The sequence below is a fragment of the Patella vulgata genome, chromosome 1, assembly GCF_932274485.2.
Source record: "Patella vulgata chromosome 1, xgPatVulg1.2, whole genome shotgun sequence".
Lineage (NCBI taxonomy): Eukaryota > Metazoa > Mollusca > Gastropoda > Patellidae > Patella > Patella vulgata.
The window spans coordinates 84,247,169-84,264,023 of record NC_065879.2 but is presented as its reverse complement, the minus strand read 5'-3'; the positions used below and the strand labels follow the sequence as shown (position 1 = coordinate 84,264,023).

Sequence of the window (16,855 nt, the reverse complement as noted above, 5' to 3'; positions counted from 1 at the left end):
AATGTATGGCATTGTGACAGCAAGTAGACCGCCCATCACATGCACATATTCATACACATACTCATGAATTATTGGATCAGAAGGTTTGTCATTCAGTCAAGTGGCGTACGTTTGTACGTGACAAGGAGTGGAGTCGCCTGTCCAACCTCGTGGGGTTTTCTCCGGGTCCTCCGGTTTTCTCCCACTGCTAAAGATCCCCACGCGCAAGCAAATTATTGAAATAAAATTGAACCATGTTAGTCCCGAAATGACTTAGTTTGTGTCGAGTGGACATTAAACATCATTGAACCATCTCTGGACACAGATCACCAAATATCTCTACGAAAGTTATTTTTAGTCTTTCTCTCCCTTTCCCTTTTCCCCCTTTTGAATGGCGATCGCTGTTGACTTTTTGGTGTAGAATTGAAGAAAAGGGTTTGAAAATACATTTTCTGCCAGGTTTTAGTGAATATTCATGATTTTGAGGCGGAAGGATACAAGAGTTGAGAGGTTGGTTCGGTTGAAATGTAGGGCCGAAAATTGTTAAAAACAGTCATCCGGGTATCACCAAATAAATCATTTATAGCATCTAATGTTTCCTAGTGTTAAACCTTACTTCTTCAGCTCTAGGGAGAGCTAGAGAGAGAAATGGGTTTAACGTCCACTAGACAAACTAGGTCATTTCGGGACTAACACGTGGTTCAATTTATTTCAATAATTCACTTGCCCGTAGGGGTCTTTAGAAGTGGGAGGAAACTGGAGGAGAAAACCCACAAGGTTAGACAGGCGACCCTACTTCTTGTCACGTACAACCGGGGAATCCAAACCACGCCAGTTGACGCAATGACAGACCTTATGATACAGCGTGCACGCGCTAACCATTCGGCCATCCAACCACCCTTCCTCAGCTCTGTGGATGCTATAAATGATGGTTTTGTGTTATCAATGACTTTGTTTTTAACAACTCCTCCTACTGGGGGTCATGCGAGGATGGAGTTATCCCCTTTTGCAAAAAAACTTGTGAACGTGATAAAGGCTACAGTTTTGAACAAACTCTTTCAAATTTGGTTTGTCTTTCCATTCCGGGTTCCCTCCCTCCCCCCCCCCCCTTTTGCAGAAAAACCTTGTAATCACAGTAGGGGCTATAGGTTCAGCAGTCTGAGATTTTCTGTTCAAGAGTCATCTCCCTTTTACTGCTAATATTGTGAACGTATTAGAGGCTAGTTTTATCAGAATTGTGTAAAATTGGGTGCGAAGCACGGGGGTCATGGGAGGACAAACCCAACTGATATTCAGCACTCACCAACCTTCAGTTCCAGAGTTACAGTTTTTAGCAAAGCCTATCGACATTTGACACTCCATAACCTTTTAGACAGTTATCCACCTCCACCAAGCTTGTGAACACAACATAGGTTATTTTTCATGAAGGCACAAAGGATCCTTAACAAATGTAGTGAACACCAAGATCAAATGTAGTGAACACCAAGGCCCCTGTGTGTACACATTGTCATGCACATAAAACAACCCTTAACTTTTGAAATTCGAAATAAGAATAGGCCGTAGTGCCACTGTCCAGGCAAAATTTCCTTCAAAGTACATTGTATGGCATATGCGCGGCTTCATTATCCCAGTGGGTGCAGAACTGTAGGACTTTAAACCCCATTTCATTTCATTTCTTTTGGACACCTATAAATCAAAAAAGACAGGAACTTTAACACCAGGATCGAACCTAGGACTTTCTGATCGGTGAGAAAGTGCCATATAATGATTATATAATTAACTAAAACAACACAAATAAAGAATATTATATTTTTATTGTCAAACATTTAAAACTAAAGAAAAAAACTAAATATAAATTTGTAAGAAATAAATATACATAAATGATGATAGCAAAAAATATATCTGTGTAGATTACATTCTATAACTACATGTAAATACAAGCAAATATTATTGAATACAGCCATTGAATAACCTATGATCGTATTCAATGACTTGGACATGTACTATTTTTGTCCAGAATGACGTCACTTTCAGAATTACGTCAAACTTTAATGACGTCAACACTAGCAACCACAATTTTTGTAAAAAAAAGTAGAACCCATGATGAATTTTAACAGTATTGGTGTTTTTTGGGGGGTTTATTTTAATCTGGATAGTACAGTGTATTTTGAGATTTGCATGTAGTTATAGAATAAAAACAGAACTCAATGGCCATTGAATGCCGCTCGGGTTAGTCAATGGTTCACTCGAGTGTATCCCTGCACAGGGATACACTCAATGGTCATTGAGTTCTATCTATTTATTTTGATCATTGCTCCAAATACTTATATGGTTAAGACTATGAGTATCAAAATGGTGACCATGGCTGCAGTTAGATGCAGATTTTCGTCAAGTTCACGAGATGCAAACAGGGCTTGCGCTAGTCCTAACCCATGATCCTCGGCAACAATCACATGCCCTTAGGAGAGAGGTAATATAGGCCTAGCCTGTTGCTCAATATTTTTCTGAGAATAAAAAATTGTTTAGAAAATAAAAATCACGTGCCCTAACCCTGTTTAAATCTTGTGGCCTTGAGGAAATCAGCAGGTCGCCTTAATATTTAGTTCTGACCGCCTTTACATATCTCTGGTTCCGACTATAGACCACAACTAATTAATATGATAAGTACTATCAGAGTAACTGTAATGCCCATTAGCCACCCAGGCCACCACTAATATGATGAAGACTATAGAAGCTACCGCAATGCCCATTAGACACCCAGACCACAACTAATATGATAAAGACTATAGAAGCTACTGTAATGCCACCATTTGACACCAGACAAGTCTAAGGCACCTATATCTATTGAATAAAATCTTTTGATTAGTTGCTTTTTAATCCAATAGAATCCATTGTCAGAGATATTTTGGCGTTTTTTCCTTAAAGACACATTATGGGACATTAGATAAAGAGCTGACAGTTCTCATTATAATAGTTAAAAACTAGATAATGTAAAGGGAATTTGCTGAATATTTCAGTCAAATTAATACACACTGAACCAAGATTTTAGCGATTGAATTTTCGGCCTAGCCTCGATCATCATTACTAAAGTCGATACGATCCACTCTGAACCGAGAATTTAGCGATTGAATTTTCAGCCTAGCCTCGATCATCATTACTAAAGTCGGTACGATAAAAATCATAGTCTCGATTATCCATTTCATGATTAAATCATGAATGAAAGTTGAGCAGCAAATCGGATCCTAATCCAGTAAATATCGCAGGTTAGCTATGACATCGAGAAACTGTTCAAATAAAACCAAATGACATTAATCTTGTCTCGTAAGTCATGTAGAAGTATGTAAATACAAGGGGCAGTAACTCTAAAGAGTAAATGGATATAGAAATGACTAAATCAATATAATTAAAGCTAAAAATTTAGATAAACAATATATTTCATATTACTCAGTTCCCTCCATTATAAATACCAAACTTCAACCACAATTTGTCAATTATGTGAACTCCTTGAATAAGAGAGAGACAGGGGGAGGGTCCACTGGACCCAAACTAGGTCATTTCGGGATAAACACATGGTTCAATTTTATTTCAATAATTTGCTTGCACGTAGGGGCCTTTAGCAGTAGGAGGAAACCGGAGAAATCCGGCTCATTCACAGCAACAAGAAGGCATACAGTTTGTGCTTTTGTGCCCGTAGTACAAAAGGAAGTAGTGCGACAAGTGCCTGGTTTTGTGGGAGCAGGTCACAATTGTTTTAGTACTGGTACATACAATGGAGAGAAACACCTCTATGGTACAAACCTGCTTATAGCAAACAAAATTAAATATTCACAACCATTTAAAGGACAAAATAGACTAAAAGGTAGCCATTGTGTAGTTCGTGTATAATTCACATACAAAAATATACAAATAAATGCAATAATACAAATTATCAACTAAAGCTAGAAATGTACATCACGCATTATACAATGTACAAATAAGGGCCTGTCTTTGATGTACGCGTTTTTCGTGTAAACGCCACAAAATCGTGCATGTGGAAAACTGGCTTAACGATGAGACTGTCAGGTCAACAGGCTTAACCATGAGCCTGTCAGGTAAACAGGCTTAACGAGAAGACTCTGTCAGGTCAACAGGCTTAACGATGAGCCTGTCAGGTAAACAGGCTTAACGATGAGACTGTCCGACTGTCAGGTAAACAGGCTTAACGATGAGACTCTGTCAGGTAAACAGGCTTAACGATGAGACTCTGTCAGGTAAACAGCAAATTATAGAAGTGATTTTTTTCCATATTTTTTATTTTGAAAAAAAATCCCCTAAATTAACAAATCATTAGCTCAAAACCATTGTACTCTAAAACTTGTGCAAATTACGGACTGACAGTGTAATGTCCATATGAGTAATCTGTATTTTTCATTAATTCGAACCTTCTGCATAAATTATGCAAATTAAGTAATTTGCATATTTTTGTAAAAATATGTATTTTTGATCAAATCAAGTATTTTAGTGAAGTCTAAAGATGATTGAATTATTTTTAGCTCTTTTAGACAACAGGGTTAGGTCTAAAATTAAACAAACAATAAATCATTTTCAAAACTATCGGCGTAAACCCAATTACTTAAATTTTGATTATCAGCTCTTTGATTTATTTTTGTGAAGTTTGAACATGTTTTGAGTTATTTTTTAGCTATTTTAGACAACAGGGTTAGGTCTATTTTTAAACAAACAATAAATCATTTTTAAAAATATCTTTCGTAAACCCAATAACTTACATTTTGATTATCAGCTCTTTGATTTATTCTCTTAAGCCTGCCTCACAAACCGCTGTACGTGCTACTACGGGCAGTCTATGGAGGTAATTTTCGTAAACCTATGTGTGAGACTTACGTGTCACTTGCATGTATTCGGCATCGTAGAAAATCGCAGACTTGGTGTAGAGACTTTTGGTCCTGCACATGACAAAATTTTCACCCGGTTTTTCAGGCCCGTAACTATGGGGGGTGCAAGGGGGGCCAAGCCCCCCCCAGCAAAAGTTTTCGCCCCCCCCCCCCCACCTGTGAAAAGATTTTCGACCATAAAAAAATTGATATACATTGTCCGTCAATTTACAGCACCCTGAGAACACTTCTCGTCCCACTCGTTGCTCTGAGCTAGTTACGGCCCTGTGGTTTCTTGCGGCTGGTCTTCGAGCTACCAAACCCTACGACGCGTGCGTGGCAAAACATATACGGCGATTTGTGAGCTAGGCTTTACATCCGAAATAGACATATTTTGATTCACAAGCTGTCTAGTAATGAAATATTGCACCTCTTATAAGTATTGGCCCTGAACATTGTTTTTGTTTTTCATCCAATTAAAGAAAAAACTTTAAAAATTTTATCTCAATTTTTACAAAATATTACTAACGTCAGACAAATAAACTTCAGACAAATAATATCTTTCAATATTCAAAATATATTTTGAATGGCAGCCACAGGCTATGACAATCTTACTTTTAAAGTTTTATCTCAATTTTTACAAAATATTACTAACCTCAGACAAATAATATCTTTAAAAGTTCGAAATATATTTTTAATGGCAGCCACAGGCTTTGACAATCATACTTTTGTATTTTTTCAAGACGACGTTCGAGTTATGATCAAAGTACAACACAGAAATGGCGTTTAATTTGGTTGGAGCACAACAGGGTTTAGGAACAAGAACTGGATCCATCAAATGGACCAAAGTCTGAACAATAGCGTGGTTTGTAGCATTCATATTAGCAGCTAGAGGGAACGAACATTCACCATGACAATAAAATGCTGAATACCCATCAGGGGCAATAATCCAATCCTGAAAAATACAGAGAAAAATGTTTCAATATTTAAATTCAAGATTATTTGAATTGATCTGAATCTTTCTCGAAACTCTGATTTGGACAGATGCTGGCCTGGGTTTTATTCGTACAAATTAAGGATTTACCGAACACTTATTGGTGGTACTGGGCTTGTGTATATCATGTGCAGAGGAGGCCAAATTTCACAAAATAATCTTATTCATATCTTTGCAAATACTGATAGGAATTAAACCGTTTTTGGACCGATATTCCTTTTGGAAATGAAATGAAATGAAATGGTGTTTAACATTCTACTGTTCTACACCAACTGGGCTAATGAAGACGGACATACGTCATACAGTATGCTATGAGGGAAATTTTGCTTGGACAGCGGCACTATGACCTGCTCTTATATCGAATTCCAACTGCCAAGCAATCTTTCTCGTGGACACCAATGTGTACACAGGACCTCGGTTTTTCAGCCCATTTGAACGACACTACATTGTCCCTGGCCAGGGCTTCTGTCCTGCACCACTCTAACAAGGGAGAACCAAGCCGGAAAATCCCGATGAACTTTCTCGGCCAATGCAGGGATCAAACACACGACCTCCAGGTTAGTGTGCCACAATATGAACTTGAATTGAATTCAAAATGCCTTTAATGAGAATCAAATTAACACAAGGTACAATTTTATTGATACAATTACTGAGTTTACCAATAAGCGACGTTTCGACGCGGATACTCTCATCTTTATCAAGAAAATGATACAGACAAGAGTATCTATCCTCGACGAAATGTAGCTTAGTATTAAACTCAGTAATTGTGTATCCATAAAATTTTTAATATGTTCAATTACTAAATGTCAATCAAAGAAGACAATAAAATTCTTTCAAATATATGAACATGCATTTAACTTTCAAAATTCATTACTGATTGGATACTCATTGGTCTCCTATATGTTGATAAATATTTCAAATATAAATTTTAACCAACCTGCCATCCTAGATCTCTAAAACTAACAAAAAGTGAATGACGTTTACATGGCTTATTTTTAAATCGTAGATAAGCTGAAATAATAATAAATAACTATCTTTCATTTCTTTTATAACTATTAAATATCATTCGGCAGACTCTGGTACCCTACATCTAACCTCGGCTGTATGACGAATTCCGCCGTTGGAACTACTTTCAAGTTCTCGGATTAAAAATGGCGGCGCCCATGAAGCTAGATACACAATCTTGTCCATCATACAAATATTTCAATGTCTGAAGCTGTTTTTCTTTCAAGTTTATCAGATTTTCTTAAAACAAAGGACAACTTTGCAATGAAAACTCTACACACTCTTCAAATGAAGATATTTTGAGAACTTCTTTCTAAAAGCGGCAAGTTTCCCTAATAAGTAAACAGGTAGCCGGATCACAATTGTATGGGTGTAGCTACATATCACTTACCGTCGTACTGCCGAGGTTAGAAGTAGGGTACCGGAGACTTCCAAGGTTTGACGAATGTATTAAATACATGTAGATTAAAGATTTGTCCATGAAATGTGAATTGAAAAGCCCATAATCAACTCTCTCGACAATCATGACATGGTCAATGAATTCAAACATGATCGCAATTTCAAAATAGATAATAAAGAATGAGTTGAGACTACGCTATAAACAGTCATAACTTTGCTCAGAATGAAAAGATTTGACCGAAATTTTCAAAATATTCATTTTTCATTATCTATTTTAAACTATTATAGTGAGAACTGTCAACTCTTTATCTTAGTCTAAAATGATGTATCTTTAAAAGCTAAATTTTGGACTTAAAAGTTAAGAATTTACTCAACTTTCAATCACTGTTTTTAAGAAATATCTTTGATCCAGAAACACAAAACTTTGAACACAGTTTCTTATTGATGTATTTGATACATTAAAACAACACAAGTTTTATAAAGGGCTATATTCTACTTAAAATAAAACAAACAATTTGAGTAAATTCTTAACTTAAATCTGAGAATGCTTTGCGAACTTGGGGCCAGGTCATTAAACTGTGGGATGAGACCATTAGTTGAACTATAGAATATTTAACGACTGGACACAAATGACTTCTGTGTAGCAAAAGCTCATGTACACGATTATGCCGAGGGGTATATCGTGCCAGGGCGACAATGAAATGGAGAGAGAAAGAGAGAAATGGGGTTTAACGTCCACTCGACACAAACTAGGTCATTTCGGGACTAACACATTTCAATAATTTGCTTTCGCGTAGGGGTCTTTAGCAATGAGAGGAAACGGGAGGACCCGGAGAAAACCCACGAGGTTGGACAGGCAACCCTACTTCTTGTCACGTACAACCAGGGATTCGAAACCACACAATGACAGACCTTATGATACAAAGCGCACATGCTAACCATTTAGCCATTCAACACCCCTTTATTAATATAACAATGGCTAATATACCATATGTACTTACAGTTACTACTGTAGGGATTATAAGGATCATCGCCATACGCCATTTCTACATGACTAACTTCTGGTGCCCGTCTGTTGCTGGTTGATCTCGTTCTACGACTCAATACTTCGTTAGTCATCTTAAAATAACCCACCATAAATGGCTGTTTGTCAGTTGGCCCTTTCTTGGTTATAATACCAACTTTCTTAGGATCGACATCATGTCCTGGAATTAAAACAAATACCCTTTTTAGACAGAAAGAGCGAGAGAGAGAGAAATTTGGTTTAACGTTCACTCAACACAAACTAGGTCCTTTCGGGACTAGCACATGGTTCAATCTTTATTTCAATAATTCGCTTGCGCATAGGGGTCTTTAACAGTAGGAGGAAACCCGAGGAACCAGAGAAAACCCAAGAGATTGGACAGGCGATCCTTCTCCTTGTCACGTACAACAGGGGAATCGAAACGACGCCAGTTGACTCAATGACAGACCTTATGAAACTGCGTGCGCGTGCTAACCATTCGGCCATCCACCCCCCCCCCCCCGATTCAATGACAGACCTTATGATAAAGCCTACATGTGCTAAGTATTCGGCCATCCAACCCCCCACAGAAAGAGGGAGGGGTCACGTATCTACTTTTGTCACTAATTTGCTAGCGCGTAGGGGTCTTTTGGAGAAATGGGGAAAACCCAGAGAAAAACCATGAGGTTGGACATGCAACCCTACAGCTTGTCATGTACATGTACTAGTGATGAATTCAAACCACACACCACTCAATATGACAGACCTTATGATCTAAAGGACATATGTTAGACCACACGACCACCCAAACTTCCACTTTTTTAAATCGATCGTAATAAAATATATAAATTTCTAAACTTACTTTTGTCCAATACAATAGAGAGGGAGAGAGAGAGAGAGAAATGGGGTTTAACGTCCACTCGACACAAACTAGGTCATTTCGGGACTAACATATGGTATAATTTTATTAAAATAATTCGCTTGTGCGTAGGGGTCTTTAGCAGTGGGAGGAAACCAAAGGACCCGGATAGAACCCACGAGGTTGGACAGGCGACCCTACTTGTCCAATACAAACCTGATAAAAATTTTCTATATAAAAAGAATCAAAGATGTATGTATATTTATTCGCCCATCACGATCCTTCGCCACGATCCACCTCCATATGTTGTATCAAATTAACTAGCAAGCCCCCTTGAATGTTTTAAGCCATAATTTATGAAGGTAAAGATTATTTATTAGTATAACATAGGCACAAATCTGTGCCTGCAGTCAAACTGTTTTTACTGCAATTAACAGTTAACGGGAGGTAACTCTGTTTATTATGGTAATTAAGTTTAATAATAGTAACAAATGATGTAAGCTAGCGGGGGAGCGTGCAAAACAAGAATATGCTGAGTAAGCAGATCTGGGGCCACGGGCAAAGCTGGGTATCGAGGTAGCATCCAATAATTGTTTGGATTTTTACTTAAATGTCTTCTATTATAAACTCAATTTACCTTTTTCATCTCGTATTTTCATGTAAAGACCAAGATTAGTTTCTGGGAAATTTGTCCATTTCTCTGCTGCTCCTGTAACATTCAGTCCAAACCATCCAGTAAAGTCTGGTGCTACTGTTACATTTACTTCTGAGGATAATCTCTTGTCTCTAGTAAAATATATTTAAATAGATAATTAACACAGAAGTATCATTACACAACTGAAGTAGAATTGGGTGGGATTCATGTTTGTTGCATTCCCTGTCCGTTATTGATCAAAATCTTATGGGTGGATGGGGTAGGGGATGTTCTTTGCTGGTTGTTAAAAATTGGGTGGGATTCATGGTTGTTGCTTTTCCTGTCCGTTATTGATCAAAATCTTATGGGTGGATGGGGTAGGGGATGTTCTTTGCTGGTTGTTAAAAAGTGGGTGGGATTCATGGTTGTTGCTTTCCCTGTCCGTTATGGATCAAAATCTTATGGGTGGATGGGGTAGGGGATGTTCTTTGCTGGTTGTTAAAAATTGGGTGGGATTCATGGTTGTTGCTTTCCCTGTCCGTTATTGATCAAAATCTTATGGGTGGATGGGGTAGGGGATGTTCTTTGCTGGTTGTTAAAAATTGGGTGGGATTCATGGTTGTTGCTTTCCCTGTCCGTTATTGATCAAAATCTTATGGGTGGATGGAATAGGGAATGTTCTTTGCTGGTTGTTAAAAATTGGGTGGGATTCATGGTTGTTGCTTTTCCTGTCCGTTATTGATCAAAATCTTATGGGTGGATGGGGTAGGGGATGATCTTTGCTGGTTGTTAAAAAGGTGATTTTTGATAGGAAGTGTTTTGATTACTGTCTCATATGACATGTTCAAATTAAATTGCATGCAAAATCTGAGACAAAGTTTCAGACACAGGCGTAGCTTTTCAACTCCAGATCAAATAACAGGCACAGAAGTCATTTACAGTATACCTCCCTTACCAAACTACATACATAAGGCATTTTAATCGACTTACCAAATTGCTTTGAATTTAGTGGAGATGTCATGTGAGATTATAGTCAAATTATAGTTGAATTTAGTGGAGATGTCATGTGAGACTATAGTCCATTTCAAAGCACTTTGACAAGATCATGGGGGGTTGGATGGCTGAATGGTTAGCGTGCGCACGCTCTATCATAAAGTCTGTCATTGAGTCGACTGACGTGGTTGTACGTGGCAAGGAGTAGGGTCGTCTGTCCAACCTCGTGGGTTTTCTCCGGGTCCTCCGGTTTCCTCCCACTGCTAAAGACCCCTACGCGCAAGCGAATTATGTAAATAAAATTAAACCATATGTTAGTCCTGAAATGACCTAGTTTGTGTCAAGTGGACGTTAAACCCCATTTCTCTCTCGCTCTCTTGACAAGATCATTAAATGCGCTGATTAGCTGTAAACAATTCTTGTGGCTGGACATAGTTGAAAAAATCATGTGATCACCTGATGAAATCAACAAATCACACCTCGATTAGGGTAATCGATTTGAATTACCCAGTAGGTGGACGTTAGAGATGCAAATTTGCTTGAATCTAACTCACTAATCATTGGTCGATAAAAATGCCTATAATATTTAAGGACTACATATATATGACAACTATTTTCCTAGATTTCAAGATTTCGTAATACATGAATCAAGGATCAGAAGTTAAAACTATTGACCCGGTGTAGAAAGAAATAGAGAGACAGAAATGGGGTTTAACATCCACTCGACACAAACTAGGTCATTTCAGGATAACACATGGTTCAATTTTATTTCAACAATTCACTTGCACATAGGGGTCTTTAGCAGTGGGAGGAAACCGGAGGACCCGGAGAAAACCCATTAGGTTGGACAAGCGACCCTACTCCTTGCCACTTACAACCAGGGAATCAAAACCACACCAGTTGACTCAATGATAGACCTTATGATACAGCTCTCACGTGCTAACCATTCGTCCATCCAACCCCCAGTCGTTTCATCTTATATGGCCGAGTTCTTAAATTTGTGCGCTACCCTTTCAATGATGTCCGCCAAGTCGGTTAGAAGACGGAGACGTATTTTTTAACAGCATGTTGTGTCGCTCATACTGACTCTAGCGAGGTAAGCAAGGTCTTATTTTCTCACTAAGATGTTCCTTTACATTGTACAGGCGTTCACTTGGATTGACACCCCACCGTTTAGCAGTAAAAAGTTGCCCAGTAAAATTGACTGGGAAACCAATTCCTGTCGACAAGGACTCAATTGAAGGGTCCCTGGACGTAGAGGCGAGTGTAATGAGACCTACGTTCAGAGCTGGACTATCCAACCCCCAGTCGATGAAGAGAGAAATACTAGTACAAGTATATGTAATATTATTCCAAAATGAAAACCTACTCTAAATCATTTCCTTGTTGAATCATAAACAACTCAATTTCAAGTCTGCCATTTTTTTTGCTAGTCTCTCTATAAAGACGTAACTCTGCTCCAGATACACCTTCTTCAGGTGATACTTCACTAAAATCAAAGAAGAAGATTCGATCTCGCTCGTGTCGTAGATAAGGTACTTTTCCAGCTGAAAAGAAACATAATCATTATTAAATAATGGTGACAGGTAATCATTATTAAATACTGGTGAAAGGTAAATTAAATAATGGTGACAGGTAATCATTATTATATAATGGTGACAGGTAATCATTATTAAATAATGGTGAAAGGTAAATTATATGTAGATCAACCATTCAAACCCCAAAACTTATTTCTATCTGAAAATATGCTTTTTTGAACCACCGGGAAATATAAAACCTAGTATAAAACAGTATATAGTAAACCTCAATGACAGCCCCAACATAATTCCTGCATGCTGTTTGAAATGGTTTGAAATAATAATCATTATTAAATAATGGTGACAGGTAATCATTATTAAATAATAGTGGAAGATAATCATTATTAAATAATGGTGAAAGGTAATCACTATTAAATAATGGTGAAAGGTAATCATTATTAAATAATGGTGACAGGTAATCATTATTAAATACTGGTGAAAGGTAAATTAAATAATGGTGACAGGTAATCATTATTAAATAATGGTGACAGGTAATCATTATTAAATAATGGTGACAGGTAATCATTATTAAATAATGGTGAAAGGTAATCATTATTAAATAATGGTGACAGGTAATCATTATTAAATAATAGTGGAAGGTAATCATTATTAAATAATGGTGAAAGGTAATCACTATTAAATAATGGTGAAAGGTAATCATTATTAAATAATGGTGACAGGTAATCATTATTAAATACTGGTGAAAGGTAAATTAAATAATGGTGACAGGTAATCATTATTAAATAATGGTGACAGGTAATCATTATTAAATAATGGTGGAAGGTAATCATTATTAAATAATGGTGAAAGGTAATCACTATTAAATAATGGTGAAAGGTAATCACTATTAAATAATGGTGAAAGGTAAATTATATGTAGATCAACCATTCAAACCCCAAAACTTATTTCTATCTGAAAATATGCTTTTTTGAACCACCGGGAAATATAAAACCTAGTATAAAACAGTATATAGTAAACCTCAATGACAGCCCCAACATAATTCCTGCATGCTGTTTGAAATGGTGAATGTTTTACAAAAACAAAAGAGTGTATCTATAAAATCCAAATTGCAGTTACTTTGGTAGTTTAAGATATATAACTTAACACATAGTAGCGTCATAACTAGTACTACCATAACAAACGAACAACAACTCCTTTATACATGTATCTGACCATTGTTGAAATCCTGGATAGCAAGCAACACAAACAATATTAAACAACATCTAGTACTACTATAATGAACATTCAGCAACAACTCTTTTATACCTGACCATCAACATAGCAAGCAACACACGAAACACATTCAGCAACAACTCCTTTATACCGGACCATAAACATAGCAGTTACATGTAACACAAACATTCAACAACCACTCCTTTATACCTGACCATAAACATAGCAGTTACATGTAACACAAACATTCAACAACCACTCCTTTATACCTGACCATAAACATAGCAGTTACATGTAACACAAACATTCAACAACAACTATAACTACTATAACAAACAAAACAACTATTCTATAATAACTGTCGACATGATCCCCTGCTGGATTTTAGGATGGTCAAGAGCATAACAATGTCCGGCCATGTTAGAATCTAGGATGGTCAAGAGCATAACAATGTCCGGCCCATGTTGGATTTTAGGAAAGTCAAAAGCATAACAATGTCCGCCCATGTTGGATTTTAGAAAAGTCAAAAGCAAAACAATGTCTGCCTATTTTGGATTTTAGGACGGTGAAAAGCATAACAATGTCCGGCCCATGTTGGATTTTAGGAAAGTCAAAAGCATAACAATGTCCGCCCATGTTGGATTTTAGGATGGTTTTAAGCATTATTTTTGTGAACATCCTGGACAGCAAGCAATCAACACACAAACAACAAATAATACAATGAACATGACAACAACAACATCTCCTCTATACCTGACCGTCGACATATCCCAGAAACTCTTCGTAACCTTCGATACCGCCTTTTCGAACATCGTAACTTTCTACGACGTCTGTCTATAACATACAAAAATAGTCAACATTTTAAAATATATCACAAATATATTTGATGTCAAAAATATATGACAAATATATTACAATATATTATTTGATGTCAAAAATAAAATGTATCATGCAAGCATATGGTAATACAGAGAGAAAGAGAGGGTTAAAGTCCACTCGACACAAACTAGGTCATTTCGGGACTAACACATGGTTCAATTTTATTTCACTAATTTGTTTGCGCCTAGGGGTCTTTAGCAGTTAGAAGAAACCAGAGGACCGGGAGAAAACCCACAGGGTTGGGCAGGCGACTCTACGCCTTATCATGTACAGGCGGAAATCGAAACCACGCAACTTGACTCAATGACAGACCTTATGAAGCAACTTGCATGCATTAACCATTTGGCCACCCAACCCCCCAGACAAAACAAGAAAAACATACTGCTGTTAAATGTCTCCATGCATCATTTAAAGCAGTTGGTATTTTGATAACATTTTCTTAAAGGGGCATTATGTAAGATTTTGATAAATAACTGGTCGTTCTCACTATAACATTTCAAAAATAGATAATGCAAAATGAATATTTTGAAAATTTCATTCAAATTACTTTATTTTGAGCAAATCAAATATGTGTAAAATTTCATTCATATTACTTTATTTGGAGCAAAGTTATCAATGGTTATAGTTTTGACAAGACTTGTGCATTGATTGTAACCTCTATTTTTAAATTACATCATTAAATGGCCGAACTGTTCTAATCTACTTAAAATCAGTGCCATCTGATGGTATCGATAGGGGAATATGTTCTTGTCATGTTAATAAATGTCTAATTAATAATTTGTATTACATTTAAGCCCCAAAGGAAGACCAGCAATAGGCAGATTTAGCTCTTGCATAATGTATGTTTAATTAAATGTTAAATAATCAATCGGACTACATATAAGCATTTATTAAACATACATTATGCAAGAGCTAAATCTGCCTATTGCAGGTCTTTCTTTAGGCCTGAAATGTTATCTAAATTATTAATTAGACATTAATTAACTTATCTTGACCATAATCAACTCTCGATGTCAACGCTAGCCTGTAATATTTACTGGATTATAATCTGATCTGCTGCTCAATGCTCATTCATGATTAAATCCAAAAATGGATAATAAAGACTATGTTTTTTATTGTACCAACTTTAGTAATGATAATCGAGGCTAGGCCCAAAATTCAATCACTAAATTCTCGGTTCAGAGTGGATCAATTTGACAGAAATTTTCAGCAAATTCCCTTTTACATTATCTAGTTTTTAACTATTATAGTGAGAATTGTCAGTTCCTTATCTAATGTCTCATAATGTATCTTTAAGCTTTGCGAAATTTGATATTTTAGCGAAAAATTGCAAAGGGCGTATTGTTACTTTAAGAAATGTAAATATATCGGTAGACAATGAAGGTGGGTATGTTAAGAGTTATATGAATGTTAAACTGCCAACATCTGTATGTCTGCTTCTAACAAATATAGTCGGGCCCAGCATCTGTTCTCCAGTAACAAACAAAACATATTTCATTGGTTCTTGTTTTTAACATATGGTTTATAATAGCCCATGTAGATCAGTACACTGCAGGGATAATGGCTTTCAATCTCTCTCTCTCTCTTTCGATCGACAATCTGGGTTTTTTTTTTACACACTTATTCAAATTTATCCTGAATGACTTGAATTTAGTTTATATGTACGTGTATTTATATTTTGAGATTACCCACAAAAGTCTAACTAAAGGAATAGGCATAAGCATATGGGCTGATTTTCCTTGGTGGGGGATGTATCATTTTTGCTCGAAATATGAATCTACGTAATCTTATCAGATATCAGCCAATCACAAAATCACAAAACAACTGTAGTAAAATCTTGAAAAATAACGGCAAGCAGCACCTGGAAATGCAGATTGATTTCGAGAATCAAAATCAGAATCATGAGTTTTTTCTGAAACTCTGAACTTCGGTTGGCAATTGCATCACCCCACACGATTTACAGTAAGAGTCTTGGATTTCGGGCACTTCATTTCGCAGGATGGAATAATTTTCATATTTTTTCTTTTATATCCAGTAACATTTGACTTTTTGCATCATTTGGCCACTGCCTGAAAAATCTGATTGCCCGAAAAAAATTGTCTTGCCCAATTCCTGGGAGGCTACAGTGTGCTGCGAAATTTTGAATGGCACATTAAGAAAATGCGAAAAACCACATGATCCCAATTGAGTATTCATTGGTGTCTACTGATCAGTTCATAGATGTGTTTTTCTTTATTTAGTTTTAAGTCATTCTATGTGTCTATGACTAGTCTCTGTCTACGGTTCCATCTTCATTAGCCCAGTATAGGAGCAGACTTGCCATGTTTTTATTTTGCAAAATTCAAATATTTTACATATATATTTAACCAAGTGTGCCACTATTTTTTCATGTGTTCCGAGGCAAAAAAAGGTAGCGAACCACTGGCATATGGGAACAGGAAATAAAAGTCTTAACATCCTACTTATCTGCACACCACTCTCTTTATTAA

At 36.6% G+C, this 16,855-nt stretch overlaps 1 protein-coding gene across 2 annotated transcripts in view; it reads right to left on the bottom strand.

The window, feature by feature from the left end:
* Window positions 1–1,776: 1,776 nt before the first annotated feature.
* The window catches only part of LOC126821845 (bone morphogenetic protein 7), a 28,152-nt gene continuing 13,073 nt past the window's right edge, over window positions 1,777–16,855 (bottom strand). The window contains exons 2-7 of one of the 2 annotated variants that reach the window (XM_050550370.2): window positions 14,241–14,321; window positions 12,107–12,284; window positions 9,748–9,896; window positions 8,250–8,453; window positions 6,782–6,855; window positions 1,777–5,805 (exon numbers count right to left, since the gene is read on the bottom strand). In XM_050550370.2, coding sequence (XP_050406327.1) covers window positions 5,545–5,805; window positions 6,782–6,855; window positions 8,250–8,453; window positions 9,748–9,896; window positions 12,107–12,284; window positions 14,241–14,321 — 947 coding nt within the window. In that variant the 3' untranslated portion in view covers window positions 1,777–5,544. The remainder of the gene's footprint in view (window positions 5,806–6,781; window positions 6,856–8,249; window positions 8,454–9,747; window positions 9,897–12,106; window positions 12,285–14,240; window positions 14,322–16,855) is intronic. The other variant, XM_050550379.2, reaches the window with a different exon arrangement.